This window comes from Phaenicophaeus curvirostris, chromosome 4 (assembly GCF_032191515.1).
Source record: "Phaenicophaeus curvirostris isolate KB17595 chromosome 4, BPBGC_Pcur_1.0, whole genome shotgun sequence".
Taxonomy (NCBI): Eukaryota; Metazoa; Chordata; class Aves; order Cuculiformes; family Cuculidae; genus Phaenicophaeus; species Phaenicophaeus curvirostris.
Window position 1 is genome coordinate 58,476,240 of NC_091395.1, and position 23,528 is coordinate 58,499,767.

General features: G+C 38.5%; 1 protein-coding gene across 3 annotated transcripts in view; it reads right to left on the reverse strand.

Moving 5' to 3' along the window:
- Positions 1 to 23,528, reverse strand: part of RBPJ (recombination signal binding protein for immunoglobulin kappa J region) — a 147,144-nt gene that overhangs the window by 15,766 nt on the left and 107,850 nt on the right. For all 3 annotated transcript variants that reach the window (XM_069856220.1, XM_069856219.1, XM_069856218.1), the window contains 2 exons: positions 5,208 to 5,246; positions 1,745 to 1,840 (listed from right to left, as the gene is read on the reverse strand). In XM_069856220.1, coding sequence (XP_069712321.1) covers positions 1,745 to 1,840; positions 5,208 to 5,246 — 135 coding nt within the window. The remainder of the gene's footprint in view (positions 1 to 1,744; positions 1,841 to 5,207; positions 5,247 to 23,528) is intronic.

Below are 23,528 nucleotides of genomic sequence, written 5' to 3' on the forward strand. Positions count from 1 at the left end.
CTGCAATATTTAAACTGAAAAATGAAATCTTAATATTTGATACTCTCATTTGATATGCTTTCATTCTTTAAAAGGTGAATGTGAGATACTTCTCATGAACAAATGCAGTTACGCTGAGATAGGCAACTGAACTGCGCCTCACAAATCTGAAGTGGTAAAAGAATGCTTAATTCCAGTTAGAAACTGTTTCAAGCAGTGAGAAACCAATGACTAACTTACCAAGCATTACCAGTACTTAGGTAATGCATGTTGCACAGTGACCTTAATAGCATTGGGTGAAGCATACAGGTACATTCAAGGCAACAGGAATTTATGGCAAAGCTATGAAATGAACACAGGAGCTTTCAGAAACTGTAAGCAAATACAAAATTGAAGCTTTGCACTGTATTCTTCAAAACACTTCCATAAATGTTTCAAATAGTAATGGAACTTTTAATAATTAAAGTTACATAGCTCATCTTTTTATTTCCTCCTGCCTTTTAATGCAATTTGTTCTCCAAAATAATGGAACACAGGACAGCTTTACAGTATTTTCCTGCCCTCATGAGCTGCTCTGGCCCCAGGAGAACAGATTGAAGTTACAGATACAGTTTAAAAAGTCTCTTATCTGCAGGCAGACATCTCATTTTTTGGGAGTAACGTGCTTACCTCATCTGCAGTAAGCCTTAACTACGCAAACTCTTGAATGACTACACAATCTGTGAAGATAACAATCAGAAGTCCCTATATTATCATGGCTGTTGAGTTTGCTGCAAAGGATTAAGGTTATCATTTACTGCTAAGAAGGCCTTGCACTGCAACCCTTTCGCATTTAAGCATGGCAGTGAGCAAGACAGGTCTGTATAGTTATATAGCAGATACACAGGAGGCTCATCTGCTTCCATCCCCTTCCTCCTTCCTCTTTCACTGACTTCCCATGTGGCCCTCATCAAGAATTTCAGGAAGATCTAAAAAGCACTTTGAGTAAACCGTTCCACGGAACTGCAAAATCTGGCCTTGGACAGCCTGATCTAGTGGGAGGTGTACCTGCCCAAGGCAGGGGGGTTGGAACTGGATGATCTTTAAGGTCCCTTCCAACCCAAACTATTCTATAATTCTATGAAGGGGACTAGTAATCTGCATGTGAAGGATGCCCCTCTCTGCTTCTACAAGTCAGGCAATAAAAACATCATACAGGGAAGATTGCAACAAGTTCACCTTTGCTTAAAAAACAATTATCCTCACACATACCTGGAGATTCCATCCCTTATTAAACTACCTACTATTGTAAAATGCACTATATTGATTTTTTTAGGAAAGAATGTTTACTGTAAATATGGTTATGATTGACCTGTCATTCTCTTTAAAGCTATGAGAGATCTGATTCAGAAAAGTATCTTACTGCGGCTAGCAACTTCCCTTTCATATAAAGTTGAAATTACTCAGGAAAAAACTCCTCTACAAACAACCACCATTATTAATCACCTTGTTTACTCCAGACTTAAAATGGAAGGTTTAAAATTAGAGCCATTTTAGATCAATGAAGGAAAAACTTCAACAGATACGAGAACCAGTTGGTAGAAATTGGCATGACTACACTGAATACCACAGGTCTGCAGCTTTTGTGACAAAATTACTTACAAGAGAATATATTTATTATTTTTAGTACATCCTGAGGAACTCTACATGTCCTACGCACTAGACTACAGACTATAGTTTCCCTAGAAGGAAGCTGTAGAGGTAAGCCAGGAAAGAACAGACTTACCTCTTTTCATTTCCGTAGGATTTCTGCGCAACTTTTGCATGGAGTATTAGCACTGTTTGATCACCTCGTTCCTTTAGGTAATTTCGCATTGCTTCCCTAAAAATTAAAAGGCAAAACAAGCTTTCAAAGTGCTTTTAGTTTTGTTTATAATGACAATAATCCAAAGAGAGCTTTAGGACAATCCTTTTCCCTCCATCTGAAATTTGAAAAAGGCAACTATTAATAGAATTAAGATGAGCTTGGTTTGACTTTTAGGACAATTACGCAGCAAAAAGAAGCAACTATCTTACTTGAAGCTAGCAGCAGGTCTCTGCGGTCATTTACTATTACTACTACAGCTTCCAGAATAAAAGATGCCTGTGATGTAAAACTATATCAATGTCAATCACCACACCATGTTCAAAGCCGGATTTTATAAAGTACCGTGTCATAAATATTTGATTAGAACACTTTAATTCAGTATTGTCTCCCTAAACAATTTTGTCTTTCATAATGACAAATTGTTCTGAAATTTTGTTTTAGCTATTAACTAAAGCAATGCAATGTTTGCCTAAAATTTTCTTTTGGTTGTGAAGATACTATGAAAAGATTAAATTCTTCAGCTTATTGTTTCATCTAACTTTCCAGAGAAAACATCTATTTGCTCCATACAACCAGGTAAAGAAAAAAAATATTAGATTTTCTATCACTTATCACTGTAATGACAGACGTCACATAAAAGCTGTAATTGCCTCAAACACACCAACAGCAATTCCTTGAGAGAACTAAAAGCACAAGACATCCTATCATTCCTCTCTGTAATAATCTAACTGTTCATTAAGCAGCACAACAAATTCAACACCCAAGGGTTTAGCTGTGTCAGAGAGCTGACAGGAACACTTTGAAGTTCCTGGAGGAGTCTGCAGGTTGAATCCCCACCCAGAAAAAAAGAAATTATGAATTTAACAGTAGTTATATAAGAAGGCTGGTTGTGCCCATGACTGCACTGCACTCAACATTTCAATTCTCTTTAGACAGATCTAGAAAACAAAAGCAAACAAGTGTCCTGGCTTCTCAGGAAAACATTTCCAGTGAAAAAGGAAGACAAAAGGCAATATTTTGTTGAAAAGCTCTTCTCAAAAAGAAATCTTTACATATAGTTTCATAAAGAAAAGCAAGTAGTTGGGGGTGGGGGGTGTTGAACAACAGAAATCCAGCTTTGCTAATGATGTTTTTTATAAACACTTGCATTTGTCATGCTTGCATAAGACAGTGATCAATGGGCTAGATTTTCTGTTCAAATAGCAGGATATAACAGACAAAAGACTCAAATTACTATTTTATATTTGGACTAACTTGATCTAATTACATTTGACATTAGTAAAACTGGTATTTATCCATGAAAGCACAGATGGAAGAACAGTCTCAAAGCATACAGACTCAGACAGTTAATTTACAACCATTGTTTAAGAATGTATTTTAAACCATGGAACATAATTCTCTGGGAAATTATTACACATTTCATTATGATATATATTAGCTGCATTAGTGTTTAAAAACATTTTATCTGCCAATTTGAAATACTCTATTAGAGTACTGTCATACTAAACTAAGAACATCTGTTATATTAAAAACTTCCAACGTGACTACCATTAGAAAAATATCCAAAACCAGCAATCCACCCACAAAAAAGTTAGGTGCTATCTAATGGTTATTTAGCACTGTAGGAGGAAGAAATTCTGCCTTTCCTACTGCTCTGTTGCTACAGTGTACTTGGACAATCCAAGCTCCTAGAAGAACTAGCAACATTCCTCTCCAGTCCTTCCCACTGATAAACTACAAAACAACTGCAATTCTTACACGACATTTTTATTATCAAATCTTGAAACTCTATGAAGGTAGTACTACTATGGTTTACACCTAAAACCAACCTGCACAGTCTGAACTAAGTAGTGTTGTTCCACTGGAGCTTGCATGACAACGAACAGACTATTACATAAACAAGCCTACCTTCACAAAAAACAGCGGAGTACTTTTCCAATAATTAAACTAAATTCCTTTGAGCGCTTATAAATACACTTTTTAGCATTACATAAACAAATCATAGCCTTAAAAATTTGTGTGATTGTTTTTCTGTTTCAGTATTTTTCTCTCCAGAGGAAAAAAGTTCAGTTGCTTGTTTGCACCCTTTATCAGTATATAAATGGTTTATAAGCTACTGCTTTGAAGAATGGCTAGCAGTATCCAGGTGCCTACCTGTACTCACAGGAAAGAGTACTTGGCACATCTAGTAACTAAAATCCTGCACATGAAATCTAGAGTCACTACACTTTAACAGACAACTTAGGTAAAGGACATTACACTGAATAGTCATTATTTTCTATGTTCTTTTTAAACCACAGAAGACAACCTATTTCTGTGGTTCTTTTTAAACCATGGAAGATAAATTTAATCAGCAACTTCAGTGTGATACTAACAGGTGTTACTGCTCCAGATGGAAAACAGTTCATGACTTGAGAGTTTGTATCTTTAAATAGGTAGGCCAATGGGAAACAGCAATATTTGGTTAATTGCTTATAAGTCTGTATAGATCAATTTCACAATGAAATTAAGCTTATCCAGAAATTCAATGAGACAGATAGCCCACCCCCAAAATGTAAATGCTTCTCCCACCGTGCTTTACATAAAACATCATAATCTCATCCAAAACAGAAGCAGGCCAGAGTGGCCATGGGTTTCCATGTCTTTATACATAAGTATTAAGACACAAAACTGTAAAAAACCCTGCAAATCTTTTGTACTTCCATTACCTTGTGGATATTAGACTCAGTAGCTACTTAAGATTAGCAAAGAATAATAAATATTTGCATTCTGTGCAGCAACAATTTGAAAAACTGGTGACTACTTAACAGCAGCTAATGTAAACACTTCCCAGGCAGACCATGAGCAACTCAGACACAGCACTCCAGTCACGCTAAACATTTTTTGACTGGATTTACTTGATGGTATTATTTGATGCCACCTACCTGTTCAGGGTTCACAAAAGATTTGTTAAGATCGTTCCTTGACAGCACTGTTACTTTTGCTCTTACCTGCTGCATGACAGCAGTTAACATAATAGCTGACTTTTAGCAGTAAAAAGTGTTATTTTAAATGACCTCACAAGTCACTTTCACCCAAGAAACTAAATTTGGCTCATTCCTGGTAATTTAAAACTAAGCATATTCACATCCTACTGAATAATCTACAATAACTGATATAGGACATGAATATCATTTCTAAAACAGCATTTCGAGTACCCTATTAAAAAACCATTTACTGTTCAGTTTTACTTCTGGCTGCTGATTGCAGACAGCAATTGAAAAGCCTTGATATTTAAAATCCTAGGATTAGCAAGCTGCTATTTTTTAACTTAGAAACCCTTCTAAGAATGGAAAAAGTAATTTCAGAAAACTGTTAAAAACAGAATTTCTTTAATGCTTACCTGGTGAGCCGTTTCGGTTGGGGTCGCTCTCCAAATTTCCTGAAAAGAACAAGTTGCCAAATTAAAACAAATGTTTAGACATAATTTTTACAGTGAAATACTATGTCAGCCTTACAATTTTTTATTGGAATTTGCTGTCTTTTCTTTATAATTTCTAGACAGATTACTTTTTAAATATCAACCACCTCCTTCCAACAGCTTTTCCCATGGTAGCAGAGGGTTTGCTAATTTGGAACAGTAAACTTTCTTTGCCTACTTTCTCTCTGAGAAAAAGTTCAGATTTTTAAAAGTTCTGATATCAGAAGTACATAAATAACGAGGAGATTTTTGCTGTAGCATTGACAGAAGTGCCAATAAAAAGCAGTTACTCTGAGCTGACAAATCACAGTGAATGTTTCCCAATATGACAAATTCCCAGAAACACATTTTTTTTTTCTTGAACATTTATAGAATCATAGAACAGTTTGGATTGGAAGTGACCTTAAAGATCATCTAGCTCCAACCTCCCTGCCACGGGCAGGGACACCTCCCACTAGACCAGGCAGGCCAAGGCCCCATCCAACCTGGCCTTGAACACCTCCAGGGATGGAGCATCCACAACTCCCCGAGCAACCTGTTCCAGCACCTCACCACCCTCACAGTGAAGAAATTCCTCCTTATGCCTAGTTTAAGTCTGCCCCTCTCCAGTTTATACCCACTGCCCCTCATCCTATCCCTACAAGCCTTTGTAAACAGTCACTCCCCAGGTTTTTTGTAGTCCCTTCAGGTACTGGAAGGTTGCTGTAAGATCTCACCAGAGCCTTCTCTTCTCCAGGCTGAACAAGCCCAACTCGCTCAGCCTGTCCTCATATGGGAAGTGCTTCAGCCCTCCGATCACCTTTGTAGCCCTGCTCTGGACCCATTCCAACAGTTCCATAGCCTTCTTATGTTGAGGACTCCAGAACTGGACACAGTACTCCTAATGAGGTCTCACAAGGGTATGGTTGGCCTTCTGGGCTGTGAGCACACATTGCTGGCTCATGTTGAGCTTCTTATCAATCGGCACCCCAAGTCCTTCTCTACAAGGCCACTCTCAATCACATCATCCCCCAGCCTGTATTGAAATCAAGGACTGCCCTGACCCAGGTGAAGGACCTTGCACTTGGCCTTGCTGAACCTTGTGAGGTTCACACAGGCCCACTTGTCCATCCTGTCCAGGTTCCCCTGGATGACATCCTTCCCTCTGGTGTGACAACTACACCACTCAGCTTGGTATCATCTGCAAACTTGCTGAGGGTGCACTCGACCTCGCTGTCTACATCACTGAAGAAACCAAATAGCACTGGTCCCAGTACGGAACCCTGAGAGACACCACTTGGTGCAGATCTCCAACTGGACTTTGAGCCATTGACCACTACTCTCTGAATGCGACCCTCCAACCACTTTCTTATCCACCAAACAGTCCACTCATCAAATCCATATCTCTCCAATGTAGAGAGAAGAATGTTGGGGGGGACCACGGCAAAGGCTTTACAGAAGTCCAGATAGATCAAATCTGTTGTTTTTCCTGTGTCCACTGATGTGGTTACCCCACCATCGAAAGCCACCAAGTTAGTCATACAGGACTTGCCTTTGGTGAAAGCATGCTGCCTGCCATTAATCACCTCCATGTCCTCCATGTGCTTTAGCACAGTTTCTAGGAGGATCTGTTCCACGATATTCTCAGGCACAGAAGTGAGGCTGACAGGTCGGTAGTTTCCAGGGTCGTCTTTTCTACTCTTTTCAAAAATGGCACAATGTTGCCCTTCTTCCAGTCACCAAGGACTTCTCCTGACTGCCATGGCTTCTCAAATATCATGGAGAGTGGCTTGGCAACCACATCGGCCAATTCCCTCAGGACTCTGGGATGCAGCTCATCAGATCCCATGGACTTACATGCTCAGGTTCCTCAGGTGGTCATGAATCTGATTCTTCTCTGCTGTGGGAGGTGGTTTACACCCCGGTCACCATCTTGTTGTCCCATGACCCAGGAGGGGTGAGGGTTGAGCAGTTAACAGTGAATACTGAGGCAAAAAATTAAGTACCTCAGCCTTCTTGTCATCTTTTGATATGAGGTCACCATTTTCAGCCTTCAGTGGGGGTATGTTCTCTTTAACCTTCCTCTTCTGATTGATGTACCTGCACAAGCTCTTCTTGTTGGTCTTCACCTCCCTTGCCAAGTTCAACTCCAGCTGTGCCTGGACCTTCCTGATCCCATCCCTACACAACCAGGCAGTGCCCCTATACTCTTCCCAGGCTCCCTGTCCCTGCTTGCATTGCCTGTGCAGTTCCCTCTTCTTCTTCAGTTTGATCAGCAGGTCTCGACTCAGCCGTGCTAGTCTCTTCCCTTTTCTGCCTGATTTCCTATACATGGGAAACACGCACTCTTGGGCCTCATGAAAAGCATGCTTAAATATTTGTCAGCTCTGTTCTGCTCCCTTGTCCTCGAGGACCATGTCCCAGGGGGTCCTACTGACTAACTCCTTGAAGAGCTGTTAGTCTCTTTTCCTGAAATTTAGGGTCCTGACTATACTCCTCTCTCACCCCATATCCCTCAGGACCTTGAACTCCACCAGTGCCGATCACTGCAGCCCAGGCTGCCTCCAATTCTAACATCACTGATGAGTTCACTTGTATTAGTGACTATCGGGTCCAGTATTGCATCCCCTCAGGTGGGGGTCTCTATCAGCTGGACTAAGAAGTTATCTTCAAAGCACTCCAGGATTCTCCTAGACTGCCTACAGCTTGCTGTGCTACTTTTCCAGCATATGTCAGGGTCGTTGAAGTCCCCAAGTAGGATGAGACCTTGGAAGCACGAAGCCTCCTGTACCTGGAAGAAGAAGGCTTCATCAGCTGGCTCCCCTTGATCAAGTGGCCTGTAGTACAGACCAAACACAAGGTTCCCATTGGTTCCTCTGTCTTTTATTCTGACCCACAAGCTCTCAACCTGTTCGTGGCTACTCTTCAACGACAGCTCTTCACATTCTATCCCTTTCCTGAGATAAGAGGACAAAGCCTCTTTCCCGTTCTGTCTCCTCTGAACAGTCTGTAGCCTTCGATAGCCAAACTCTAGTCATGGGATTTGTCCCACCAAGTTCCTGTGATGGCAACTAGATCATAGCTTTCTAGTAGCACAGTAGCTTCCAGCTTCTCCTGCTTTTTGCCCAAGCATCATGTGTTTGTATAGAGGCACTTCAGCTGGGCTGCTGGTCACATTGCCTTCTTAGTGGACCCTTTATTACTTATAAGGCGTTTTGGAGAAGTTTCCTCCCTGATACCTACTACCTCAGGAACCTCCCACTCATCTCCACAGGACTTCAGCCACACCATGGCATTCCCAGGAGGCCCCTGGACAGCAGGTGGAGAGCCCATACCAGCACCCCATCCCTCCATTTAATACATCAATCTATTTAATACAAAATAGATGACAACGTATTTCTTACAAGCCAGTACAGAATTATAAGAAAAACCTCTCCTGCAGAATGTAGCCAAGCATGATTCAGAAATATCCTGCTATACACCTAATGTTTGACTTAATAAGAGAGTATACTCCTTACACTAGCAAAGATGTTCCACAAGTCTTTAAGTAAATAAGGCATTGAATATGCACAGGCCAGAAACATTCTCATTAAGAAAAACATCCTCAGATTAACCAAAATGGTCAGGTAAAAGATCTGGAAAAAGGACAGCTGTACCCATCAACATACATCTACAGCATACATCTGCTTAAGCTGGTAAAGAAGTACAACCACAACCTATTAAAAAATGAGGACCATGGGGGAGGGGGAAAAAAAGCACTTACTAGCTTTAAGACAAACATCTAGCAGGCTTAGATTAACACCTTTCTATCTAAAAATAAACTGAGGCATACGAGACTGTGCTGCTTCTGCCAGTGTTCATGACATGCCACATTCCGAGAAGTGGGTACATCTTTGCCTCTGTGCTTACTGGATAATGAAAAAACCCTCCTCTAACACTGCCCTACAAAAGTGTTGGAGGCTCCTTAGGACAATAAGAACTTGACGATTTAATGTGACAAGAAATTCCCCTGCTTGTGCAGCAGATCTCTTCTGACCTCTAGAGCAACTGGTGGTGCAATGATTTGATACATTCTAATTTCACTTAAACAATTCTAGAAACGTACAAAATAAAAATACATAGCTAATGCCACTTATATAGTTGAACTGAGTAGCACAGAGACAAGAAATTCATTAAGTTCCAAAGTTATTTTTCAAGATGTGAGAAATCTCTCTTCTAAAGCACTGGAATTCCACTCTGCATAGAGGAACTGAATAAACAAGATAAAGCCAAATTATTGTCTTCAATTTAAACAATGAAATTAGAATTTATTTTTGAGACCAGACATAAGTTCCTTTCACATTTTACTTTGTTGCTGTTAGTATACTGTTCACATTTTTGGCTTTATTTTAGCTTTAAATGAAACAGTGAAACTAAAAGTCTTACTGCAATACTTAGTTTTAACTATTTTAACTTTTGAAGACTATCACATATGCTTCATACGTATTTTTCTCTGTGGTATATATAATTACATTATTGCATTTCTAACACAAAAGGGCGACTAGAAAAATCAAAGAACTTTGCAGTTTGGCAGCAGGAAAGCCCTTCTGCTTCTCCCACTTATCCTTCCAGGATCTGCCTAGCTTCACCTCCCAAGCATGCCCTGTGCCTCTGATCTCCCCTGGATAACAGTGTAAGTAGGTGTGCGTATCCCACCCTCCAGTACTATCTGTGCAGTTAATGCTCTCCCCCAAAGACCCAGGATCATTTTATCTGACAGAGGATTCACCTGTCTGTGACTCACTGACTAGACAACAGATTATGTTTAAGCAATACTCTACAGACAAACAACATGCCTATAGATTAGCTGCCTGACTGAGCAGAACTAGTCTTTATTTCAGTCCCTCTGCATGTTTTAATTTGCCATGAAATAAAATTAAGAGGTGCAAGGGAGGAAAAAAAAATTAAGAGGTACAAATTAATTGGAGCAAAGGAGGCATTATGCACACCACTTGCTTGTACTGTGGCCAACAGATCCAAAACAAGATGAAGACACCGTAACATCAGAAACTGCATTAACACAAAAAACCTCCCAGACAAAATATTACACTCCTCTATGGCAACATCTACCCTTGCAAAATTCCTGAGCGCAGCAGACTTATTCCCCTTGCACGTACACTTATTGCTGCCTAAAAAGAGCTTTGTTAACAAGGTTTCTGCATAAAACATTTGCAATTACTTTAAGAAATAAACCCTCATCGTCCTCTTTAGTCAAATCCTGAAACTCTCATTTTTCAGAGGCAGAGCCGAAGTACCAAGTCATTCTGATGATGTACAGGATTTCCTTGAAGGTCCACTGAGAGAATCAGAATTGAACTCCAATCATCTCATGCTCGGTGCAGTATCTTTAGAAATCACGTGCCAGCTTTCCCTAGCCTCCTCCATCCAAAATAAAGTCAACAATGTCATTACAATTATTTACAAACACACATACAAATGCTACTCTTAGCAACATGGATCTTATGAAGAGATGAGACAAACTAAATTTGGTAGGCCTTTTATTATTCCTTCAATTTACATTACAGGAAGAGGTAGAATAAGAAGAAATTACATATTTGTATTTATTTTAAATCCAATTTGTTACCATCTCTAAATTCAGTTACTTTTTCCTGAGTACTGTCATCCACGTGTCTGGTGATTATATACCTAGTTACATACCATTGTACCTGACTATTCACCAAGTTCCCTTCCTGTTCCTTTTATTTTACTATTCAAGACTAAGCGCTGTTTCAGGTATACTGTACCGAAATTCTGAATGTACAGTCAACTTTCCATTTCAATTCACCACACTAATTCAGTGCCAACTGCATTTTATTATTACGCCCCTAACACACTGCACTGCAAACAGGAGTGGAAGCATCAGTCATACCATAATCACTTGCTGTTGCAGCAAACTATACTTGTTCTAACAATTCTTTTCCCAGTCCTACATTTTCTTCAAACGCTAGTTTGCACTCTATAATGTTTTTATTTGTTGTCAGATGCTTTGCATAAATTGTTTTCACCAGACAGCAATTTCACTTGATTTTGCACTGTAGGAACAACTTTTCTCCTATGTCATGTCCCCGTATCACTCTTCTTTTCAAGTCCATCCTTTTCATTCAGCAAGTCCCAGTTTGCCATTCAATCTTTCATTCAAACTTCCTTTCCCCATTGAAGAATAGGAAGAGAATGTACCCTTTTTCTTTTTACCTCTTTACGGCCCTCAAGCAACTATGGAAATGAACAAGTGCACTAACATTAACCTTGTAAGTACACTAACTAGTTTTGTTCAAATTTTTTATATTCTCAGTTTAGGGAAAAACATGATACAACATACAGGGCAAGTTTCAAATGCTTTCAGAAAATAATCAGAAAGAAATCTTATTTGGAATTCCTAGCTCAGATACAATTTGCACCATACTACAATTTTCTGTGGCAGCAGGAGTATGAATTTCCACCATTTCTGGCATCTACTAAGGAGCACAAAGACAGTTAAAATCTATTCAGTTATAAGCCTCTACGAAAAGTACTGAACTCTCTTTCTATTATAGAGTTTTACTCTTGAGTGATAAAGTTAACTGGTTTGACTGATTTTTTTTTTTTTAAATGGTTCTATGTGTCAAGTCAACTTAGGAAGGAAAACCAAATAAAATTAACCAAGGCAGTTTTTTCATTTGCAAGAACAACATTTTTATACATTTATTTTATATTTAGTATATGTAAAAAATGTATATGATTTTTATATGGTATAAAAAACATTCACTGTCCCATCCTCAACTCTGACTGAAAAGCTGCAGTCCCTGAACTGCACTAGCACTCTCCTGTCTGGAATATGAACTCCCAAGTTTTTTTTGAGTGTTGGCCTTCAGCCAAGAACATCGTTTTTTACAGTCCCTGAGAAAGTCTATCCACCTTTATTTACAAAGAAAAGAAGCCTTAAAAGAAAATACTTCCATAATATTCAAATAGAGACAAATCTCAGCAGTTTGCCTTAAGAAGTCTATCTTCACTTGGCCTACGGACTAACACAAGTTTTGGCATATAGGAGGAACAGCATAGACCTTTCTGTAAATAATGCTCTCCAGGGAAGCAAAAGGCAGAAGGGAGCTGTCAAATTTGAATACAGCAGGATTAACAGCTGAGCAGAAAGACAGCATCTTGGAGAGGCCAGCATGGGGGGAGCTGTAGAAAGAGTACAGGCTGAGAAGACATGAGTGGCAAATAAGAACTGCTAAGAAGAATGGGCCAGAGAAGAACACTATGGTAGATGAGGCACAGAAAAGCCTGTGGCGAGGCAAAACATTCAGTTTGAACTCCAGAATACATGAAGACTAGTAAAAATGCATTATAATTAACTGTTCTCTGTCAATACTTTTTTGTGACATAAGTTTTCATGGTGTCTTAAAAACATCAACATTGAAAATAATAGCAAAATACCTGCCTCACGCTCAAGAATCTGAAAACATACTATCGCAGATATCCATGTGTTGATAACTCCCTTATTTTCTTTTTGGCTTACAAAAGCATAAAGAGATCATCATGGGTGTAGGGAGCTAAGCCCAGTAGGCTGCTAAGCACCACATAGCCACTTCCTCCCCCACTGCCATGGAACTGGGAGAAGAGAAAGGCATGAGTCAAAAGAAAGAGAACTTGTAGGTCGAGACAAAAATTGTTTAACAAAGGAAAACTGAACGAAGAGATGAAAAAAAAAAAACAAGTCACCACTGCCCAAAAGTAGACTGCCAGTTCTGAAGCAAAAGCGGGTAGACTTCTCTAAACCCCGCTCCCCTCCATTTTATTGCTAAGCATGACATTTCATTAGTCTGGGTCATCTGCCTGGTTGTCTCTCCTCCCCATGTCTTGTGCACCCCCTGTTCTATTCTCTGTGGGGACACTGAGGTGGGACAGAGTGAGAAATCAAGAAGGCCTTGACACTGTGCAAACACTGTTCAGCAAGAACTAAAACATCAGTGTGTTATGAACATTGTTTTGGTCACAATGAACACAGCAATACACCAGCTGCTAAGAAGAAAATTAACTCTATCCCTGCCAGACCCAGTACAATGAAAAATTTGAAAAGGCACAAAGTGCCTGTCCATTCTAGGTTTGACAGCCAAATCATTTCCAATTGGACCTGTGCAGTTGCTGGTGTTTTGACTGCTCTAGCAAAGGCCTAATATTTTTCCTTAACAACAAAACCAATTCTTCATTAGTCCAGATGCATGACAGTACATACTGTAGTTGCTGTAAAATACATAAGACGAACTCTTTAATAAGCTACAAGAGATATCTGTAATATCTCAGTATGGATTCTGGAACCGATCCCCAGACAACTGCTCAGAAGGAAATTTTCCTGGAAGGAAGTAATGGGATAACTGTTTTGTGCAATTGTTCCAGCTCCTCCCCCTGAAGCACAAATCTCTCAACATTGTCAGAAATAAGATACAGCAATTACTAATGCTGGGCAACATAAGAACCAGAGACTGATTAAGTCTCACTTGTCTTAAAGTTACAGAACAGAGTTGCCTACAGAAAGTTTTTACTTCCTCAGAGGAGGTCTGAGGGAAACAATGCTTGAAACAGGAAGAGTCTAATGAGGAGAATTTCATATTTACATACAATCTCTAGAGGAGTTTCAGAATACACTATGCAGTCCAGAAAGAAAGAACATGAATTCCAGCCCCTGCTCTCCAAGAACACGATGTGACAATGAAGTCTAGTGAGAGGTTGAAGTTAAGTTCCAGCATTCTAAATTATACCAAATAGCTGGTATTCCAAAAAAACATTGTTACAGGACTGGGGAGGAATAAATATTGCCATTTCAAACACTATAGGTACATTGTAGCTAGGAGTGTAGCAAAAGAAGTCTCTGTGCTTTGCTTAATCCCAGTTCTAAAACCAGTCAGCAGTCAGATGCAACCTCCTCTTAGACCTGTTATACAGCTATGAAAGAATGTGAAGAGTTTGGGGTCCAATAGTGAGACAAAGGCTTTTAAAGAAAGGAAATAAGTCATTTACAGGTACTTTTCACCATTCTCCCTCAGCTTTAAAACAACTGCTACATATCTGGAGTGGTAGGAAGCCTTTCAAACGTACATTTAGCCTTTAGCAAAAGACAATTCTCATCATAACCAGGCCTATTGCTTCTACCATAAGAAACAAAACTACTTTCCAAGAAATTTATTTCAAGTTGCTATGTGATCACTTATCACAAACCTATTAAACGTGTTGTACTACAAGCTCACCACTATGTGAGGTCACTAGGTTTACGTGGCCTACTGAGGTTACCTAAGATCCAGGAAAATGAGATACTAGGTTTTCTAGTTTTACATTTAAAATCTGAGGTTTTATGTTAAAGTATTCCTTTTCATCCATTAACAGAGACATCAGCTGAGAAAAGCTGAAAAGAGATGGGCTCGAGTAGCATGCTGGGACTCTATTTTCTCTCCTTTAATCCTCTTTATTCTTCGCCCATTTCCAGCTTCAATTAGCTTACCACAGACAAATTAGTGAGTAACTGAGAAACACTGTGGAAAATTCATACCCATGGACTTCAAATATGCTTAAAATTATCAGGCAAACATATATACAACAGTACTTAAGTACAGAACACACTGAACAGTTCTCAAGAGGCATCCCTTAATATTCCATTTGTTAAAAACATTTCATATGGCTTATGCAGTAGGCTGCAATCTACATGATAAAACTCAGCTACTCCACACCAGCAGTGTTCTGTGTTTTGCAGATTTTTACATTTAGAATAACATGTTATACCAACAGTAAAAGCAAAGCAGCAGATGCACATTTTAAAACACAGAAATATTCTCCTAAGGTAAGTATATTTTTCAGTACACAGCTTTATGTGAGGACAAGATGCAAATAATGAAAATATTTCTATGTATTCACCTACACAACCATATTCTCTTCTAAACATTTCAGAACACAATTCCCAATGGAAAAGACTATCTATCACTAGGAAACATTATATGGTGGTTTCACAGACACAAAGAGAATTCCTATATATTGAAAAAATGGCCATTTATGATTCTGTATGAGTTGTCATATAAAAAATACCATGCTTCGATTGGTCTATATTAAGCGTAGCTGTTGATTTACATCACTTAGTATTTGTTTGGTGTTGGAGAGAACTGATGCATTTGACTTCTATAAGCACACCTCACCCCACACTGATATCCTCTATTTTCAAATAAAGCTGAATATAGAGCCCTTTGACTTGCCAATGATAAAAATACACAGATCAAGAAAAGTGATGTTTTACAGGTTTAACGTGATAAAAAAAAAAAAAATCAACAACTCCCCAACAACACAATTTAAGAGATCAATGCAAAAGACTTATAATTGGATATATGAATTCAGTTAAGATGGAAGTAGACACAAGCAATTAATATTATTTATTCTCAAATAGAACATTTCAAATTTACCTTTCCTGTGGACAAGACTGTTGAATAAATGAATCATACAAATGGCTAAAACAAAGACCTTCTGAAGGACAAAAATGGGTTCAATATCCACAGGTCTGATCTTTAAGGGAAACAGAAACTGTCGTGCTACAAATAATCTCCAGCACTAAACAAACACCACACTGGAAACACAAACTAGAAGGAAAAAAAATAAAATAAGCAAACCTATATAGTCAAAGAAAGGACAGCTGAAGTAAATCTCTCAGCCACTCTATACTCCACAGCCTACAATTCTACACAACCTTAATCCTTCACAAAGTTCTGAGCAGATTTACTTTTCTCATGCTGCCTACCTCCAAGTCCTGCCCATGTTTTTACTTTGCACTCCACTGATCTTTATCATTCTAAGTTAGAGCTATATAGTCTACACTGAGTGTCCTTAAATACAGTGCCTTTATCTGCGTAGCACCTTAGAAAAAATTTTTAAATCCTTAAACTACTCGTACCCTAAATATTTTATGATCTTGTACTATTTCCGTTCCCTTAGCAGAACCACAGAAGTTGTTGCTGTGCTACTTCCTCAACAAAAATACCTCTGTGGCCATTATTCAGTTCTATGAAAAGTGCAAAGGACATTGAAGATTATGTAAATCCACTACTTTGCAGTGATACATGTACCTTGAAGGTGATGGGAGTTTTTTGTTCTGTTTTTTGTTTTTTTTTTCTTTTTACTATGAACATACTTAGATTTATCTGAACAACAGATACAGATAAATAACACATTTTGGAGCTTGTTATTCTTTTTATAATATCATATACCTGAGGTAAGGAAACTGCTGAAGAAATGACACCCATTTCTTCCGTTGCTCCCTCCAGGTACAACTGTGTTTGTAAGCATAATCCTCTAGATCTGACTGAGTCAGCAAAATGATAGTTTTCCAATCACCCATCACGACACAGGCTGGTTCATCAGACAGGATGAACACATGCACTTACAGAGTCACGTGCAGTCATCAACTCACTCTCACTTCTGCCTGCCAGCAGCACTTAGGCCTTGATTCTCACTAGATGTCTACTGTAATAAATACTGCTTTAAGGAGTTTGTCCTGAAAATTAGGAGTTGAACTAGAAGCTAACCTGTTTTACAGTTTTCACATCCACACAATGTACAAAGAGCCAATCTCAGACAATTTGCTTTGAAATAGTACTGACCCAATACATCCTCTTTCTTAGCCATCCCACAAAAGGAGATAAAATTAATTAAAAATCGCCAATTGAGAATGTCTAACAGACATGAACAATACTAGCACTTCTCCTATTCCTAAAGTCCTTTTCTCCCCATAAAGAGCAAACGATGGGTGGTCCAAATGCACTGTGTCTCTTTGAAAGAGGCACAGCAGCCCCTGAAATCAGTATGTTTTTGATTGATACACAAAACATTCCCTATCTTCAAGAGAGAAAGAAAAAAAAGACCCACCTGCTCCAGAGTGAATGCCACCAACCATGCACTATGACATCTTTGTACTGCATGATCCTGTACTGCTCTGGCCTATATTTACAGAATTTAAATCCTCCAGCACAGGGAACATGTTACGCGTTTGAAACGTGTCTTCTGCTGTACAGCACTATATACACTTTTGGCATTATATCAAATAATGCTGACATAAATACAATCGAAAAAGCTCTGCCTTATTTAGTCACGCCCTCTCACTGGAAGTCACCGGTTCAAGCAGAAACTCCCTCTCCCTTTTCTGACCCTCCTACATTGCTTTCGTTATTGTCCTCTCTCTATTCCAATTCCCATAAAAACACAGAAACACAACAGCAATTTAAATACAGCTTGCAACATATTGGTAAATAGCCTCATTTTTAAACAACTTACAGAAGTAACCAAATTCACTTCTTTATACTGTTCTGCCTACATTTGGAAAGAAACTTCATCCAGTAAATCACTATACTTGCACATGATTCTAAAAATCAAAGGTCTAGTCCAAAAGAGACATAATTTTAATCAAGACAGAACTTGCATAACTCTGCCACACTACTTCAGGCAAGAAAGTCAGTAATGACAGCCTATTTGAGAACAAAAAAGGGTCTAAACACCTGGAGACGCACTTTCCTCACTTTTGCTTTTTGCTGTAGGTACATGCTGCAATATGCTATAGTAGCCCAAAGACCTCAAGTATACCTAAGAACTTAGATATTATCAACTTAAAGCATGCCATTAAAATGGTAGAATGCGAGAAACATCAAAAATTACTCCATTTATTAAGATTCCTTTATGTTCACATGCTATTATTTCTTTTTTATTTAATCCCTAATAACGTTGGCTCAAATGTTCAGTGGAAACTGTAGATTTGCGCACACTTACCTTAGCAACTGAAAGAGTTATCAGCTTGAAAAATCAGCATGCCAACAGAATCTCAGTCCTTAAAACACAATATAATTTGGCTCAGCTATTGTAACTGCATAGGGAATGTGCAATATAAGGCTCATTAGTTTTATCTTCATCCACTCAAACGAAAAGAATGACTGTTACGAAAAAGGAAAACAACTACGCATAGTTCACAAAATTGGCTACTAAAATAATGGTAAACTGCTAGTATAAAAAAACCCAGTCTGAAGCATGCTTCCACCTGTGATGTCCCATGTTCACAGCTTCCAAAAACAATTACTTTGCTCAGTCCACAATTGTTCAGATTACTCTTGTTCAAAAGCACAGCAGATTTCCCCTGGATCTCACCTTGCACATCATCTGTAACTAGATACTTCAGAAGTGAACTAGAGTTTTATTTCCTAAGAAAGTGATTCTACATCCCCTACTAAGCCGTAATTAAAGTACTAGCAAGCCACTAAAAATTAGCAGCTATCATTTAAGAAATTAGATTTCTAAATATTTTAAGAACAGAACCATTGAGTAATAAAGCAATGTTTTTTACAGTTACCATCTGCCCGTAACTTCACATTAGATTTAGCCCAAAGACGGATTTTAGATGCATGACAAATCAACTTTAATAAACCTGACTGTTGCCTCCACTGTCTGATTATTTGACAAAAGTCACAAATTAGATGCAAGATGACACTTTTCAGACTACTTTCCAGTCAATATAGGAACCCTCCACCACACTACACTACTTGAGGATTTGTTCAACTTTGCTCTCTCCGTGACAGAATATCTGCAATGTTCAGAGAACTGTTTCTCTTCTTTAAATATACCTTCCATCCTTAACCGGAACATAAGCATTCATCATCTGTACAGAAGGCAACTTAAAAGTGAATAAAGAACGAAAACTTAAGGTTCATGGTTTTCTTTGAATTGCCACTGTTCACTGTAATGCCAAAAATACATAATAGAAGTAGAAATTGTGAATGATTTCGCAAGGAAGTGGTAAAGAACCACACTGAACTTGCAAAGAAGGAAGACTCAAAAAGCCAGCCAAACCTCACTAACTGTAACTGCAAATACGTATTTCTTTTAAACACTTCTTAAAGATAACAGGTTGTTGACAGGGTCAGGGTCAGCTCAACACTTGTAACCACTGCTCTGTTGAAGCAGTAGGTTAGTCAGTCTTCCACATGCTTTTGCTTACACCATACCCACATAAACAAAGGAGCTTCATTACTATAGTGACTATTTCTTACCAGCAGAAAAATAAAGAGAACATACTAATCTGTTTCTAAGGGGCTTACTGTCCTACTCCAAGCTCCTCAACCAGCCTCCCCTGCACCACTTGCAGAGCTCAGACCTTCAGAGGGAGCCAACTCAGCCCATCAATCTATCACATCACTAACATACTGGGAAGCAGGAGACAGAGGGAAACCAGCAGTTTTGGTTGCAGAAGACTGTTAGGTCACCTCTGCAAATTCAAGTTCAACAGAAGCTGAAAAAGATTGCATAGGAGAAGCAGCTAGGCTTGTTTTATCTTACATTCTAGAAAGCACATAACTCTCATGGGAAAGAATTATATGCAAGACAAGAATTCTGTAATGTAGAATGTTTAAAAGGTGTATACATTATACTATTTTAATTTTTAATAACTCGAGTCAGTTGTTCTCTTTTGTTTAACAAAAATGACTTGCAGAAAACAAGTCTTGGGCATATTTAAGTGATCTCACCAGCAGACTAACATCCTTGGTCAAAGTTTAGCTTAGGATAGTTATACGACTGTCACCTCAAATGCAGGCAGAGCTTAATGCCAAATGACAGCAAAATACACTAACATCTCTAAGGTTTAAGCAGACCAACTCTGACAAGTCTTGCTCCGACAGTTTAAGTCACCATTGTCTCAAATGCCTTTCCCACCTCTCTGCTAGGTCAGGGTAAGCAAACATGTCTGTGTCCCAGCAGCTGCCACTCACAGTTGGACTGTGGCATCACAAGGAGCTTAACTTGCTGGCTTAACAGCTAACTAGCTACAATGACCTGCCCTTACACTACACTGCAACACTTGTCAGACCTTTCCATAGACTAATTGAAATCAGTAGCCCAAACCAAAACCTATCTTTTTGGATAGAGGGATGAAAGGAACAAAGGGGAGTGAATTTTATATATACCGTCACAAGCCCAGAGTGGGCCAGTGCTACCACAGTGCAATCAACACGAATACTCAGAAGAGAATGTGACCTCCCACTTTGGTAGCAGCACACTGTTAGGTATCTGATGCGTCATAGCTTCACTTTATACCCACTTTATATTTTAAATAACACCCCCCTGCCCAAATTCATACACTCCTTTTACAGGTCTTGTTTTAGGAACTGTAAGCTCTGACAGCAATAGTATATATAGTGCTTAGCCCATAGAAGCAAAAGTTTCAAGAGCCATTTTAAAAAAAACTTTACTATATTTTTCTATATTTCTAAACAACAGCTTTAGGAAATGGGGACAACTCTCTGTCACCTTCTTCTCCCAGCAACTCAGTCGAATCAGCTTTAATCCTTTTTTTTTGGAAACACAATATTACAGCCAGTTATCCGCTCCTTTTATTCCCTTTCTTCCTCCAACTTCCATACTGCTGTAATCCTTCAAAATGTAAAATGGAAGCAACTCCTTATATTCATTAAAAGGAAACCACCAGAGTTATAAAAGTTTACTTCCATGCAACTGTCTCATCCATTGATGCTAGACTTACAAAACAATTTACAATTGGCATCAGTATGTAGGCAGAGGATAGTTTATCAGCTCACAGACAGGTTTCCATACAAACAGTAATTTCCACATTCACAAGTAAAATTAATCTCTTCAGTAGATGAAAGTGAGGACAACATGTGCATACAGATACTTTTTAACAAAGCCATATCTAGCAACAACTTGTTTTACAAAATTACAGGTTTTCCTAGATTTCAGATGTTTTCTTCTTGCATCATCCAGGGATTATATGGTTACGCTAACATTTAACTGGCACAGTTGCAAAATGAGCTGTCAGTACCTTAGAATTAATCAATCTCAAGTACATTGTTTTGTAATTAAGCTTATGAACACGTCATCCAATGAACATAGAAACAGCAGCAATAAGCCACCATCCCAGAAAACAGGGAGAATTAGAAGGCTCTTTTTCAACTTTCTAAGGACAGCTCAATCATTTGGAGGCTACTCTTCAATCATCAATCTTTTTCACTGTTGTTGTGCTAACGGTCTCCAGCTGGGGAGCATTTTATATAAACAAATCATTCTTAAACCTTTAAAGTCACACAACTAGACAGCACAATTAGGGAATATCCCCTCTGCAGTTTACAAATCTGTGTTTTAATAAAAACATAAATGTTAAAAGATTTAAAAGCTTTGCATATTTTGTTGTTGTTGTGGAATTGATTTATAGGTAAATTCCTTCTATGTTTCTAGGAGAATAATTGATATTTCAGTTACAACCCCTGCAATAATTAAAAGCATTCCCAGATAGGAAAGAAATTCAGATTCCCATTTAACAAATGCCTGACTGTTGAAAGAGGAAAATAGGGTATGTATAATAAGTATATTTCTGTTTAAATTATATAAGCTAGAAATTCCTTTCAATTACTGCTGGCTTTAGTTGCAAAACTCAAGTATTTAGAAACAAATTTCTGTAGAAATATAATCTCCACAATGCCCATCATCAAACAGTGCAATACTTTTAATAACTGTTGTGGTAAATAGATCAATGATCCCTGAACAAGATAACTAAACAGACAGTCCAAAAATACACTACTTCTCCTTCTTATCACAGTCCATTAATAACCACCATATGAAAAGATTAGATTATGCCTGGGATGTCAGTAGCCTAACACTTTATTATCCTTTCTACTGGTATAACAATATTACAGTTCTCTTACGTAATTACACACGCTCCTATTGTGCCCGAATAGCTTTTGGGGGGCATTTTTCAGAAGAAAAAGAAATGCAGACCACAAATGCAAAGAGGTTATTATTGTCCATTTTTTTAAATGGAAATTGTGTGAATCATACTTAATTCAAGTAGGCTTGCTTTTCAGGTTTGTCAAGTTTAAACTCCACACAGATGCAAATTACTGGTAAAACTTCTCCCTGCATCTTAATGAGGTGAAAAGAAGAATGCTTGAAACATTTTACTTGACCTACCTATTCAAAGTGTTTAAGGAACTAGTATTTTAAAAGGAAGTTTTACCCAACAGCACTCAACTGCATGGTCTTGAACCTTTGACTGCTACAACACCAGTTTCCCAGAATGAAGTCTGTGCTGGCACAAACTTTTGTGTAAGGATTTTACTGCATGATAAGCGTGCCTAAGCAGTGCAGCAAAGGCTCCTGACTGCTGAGCTCTCAACCCAACCTCTTTTCAAAACATTGCCTCATTCTTTCAAATACATTCCGGCCAGAAGGGAAAGTAAGCCGTCAAAACTGTTTTGAAGTACTAAACAACAAAATTGAAGAAGGCGTTATAGTCAGCAATTACGGCGGTCTTGCTCGTATCTTGACTGGTTTAAAAATTATTGCCTACGTAGGGCTGCCAAGTGTGCAGTACATGGAACACACTAATCAACAGGGATACTTCGTTTCCGTAATTCCTGCCCACTGCTGCTTCAAACAGGGCAGACTGAGCTCTCCAACAAAAGATCATGGACAAATGTAATCATTAAGGTTCAGAAATCAGATACACTGAACTCCTGAATTAAAACATGCAGATGCCGGAGGAGCCAAGATAAATGAAGAAAAAAGTCTCGTCCTCAGAAAAACAGAGAGATGGCCTTTATTAGACGTTATGGTTTAGAATTCAGTATTTTAGAGAAATGCTGTTTTTTCTTCCAAGGCATTAATGCATTCTGGAAAATATTGACATGCTAACATGTCCACAGAGCAGGCTCAGTATTCTATTAAAAACTAATACTCCTTCATTGCTTTAGTTTCCCAGTGTACTAAAAAATGTAGCTTACGCTGTAACACTCACTAGCCATCCTCAAAATAACTTTGGAACACATAAATAAGTTCTAACTAAGTTTAAAAAGAAGAAAAGCATTAGTAAAGACAATTAAGTTGCTATCAGTTTTTTATGAAAAGTGGAGGCTGGACAGACATTTCCAAAACACTGATGTCATTGAAAAAGACAAGCGGAACTTGGAAATTACATACCGTTTCACAGCTAGTCACTTCACCAATGCCATTTGGATAGCATATGCCTTAGCTATGCTGCAGCTACACTTTGCCCATCAGGGATGAAGAAGCTCATAATATTGTCCTGCAAACTGTCCTCACTCTACAGAGCACAAACGTATAGGAAACAAGTTCTCTAGCCCTGCTTTTATAGAACAACCTGGAGACCAAAAAATCCTGTACTTGACAACAGCATATGCAAAATGTAGTCTGAACAAATGA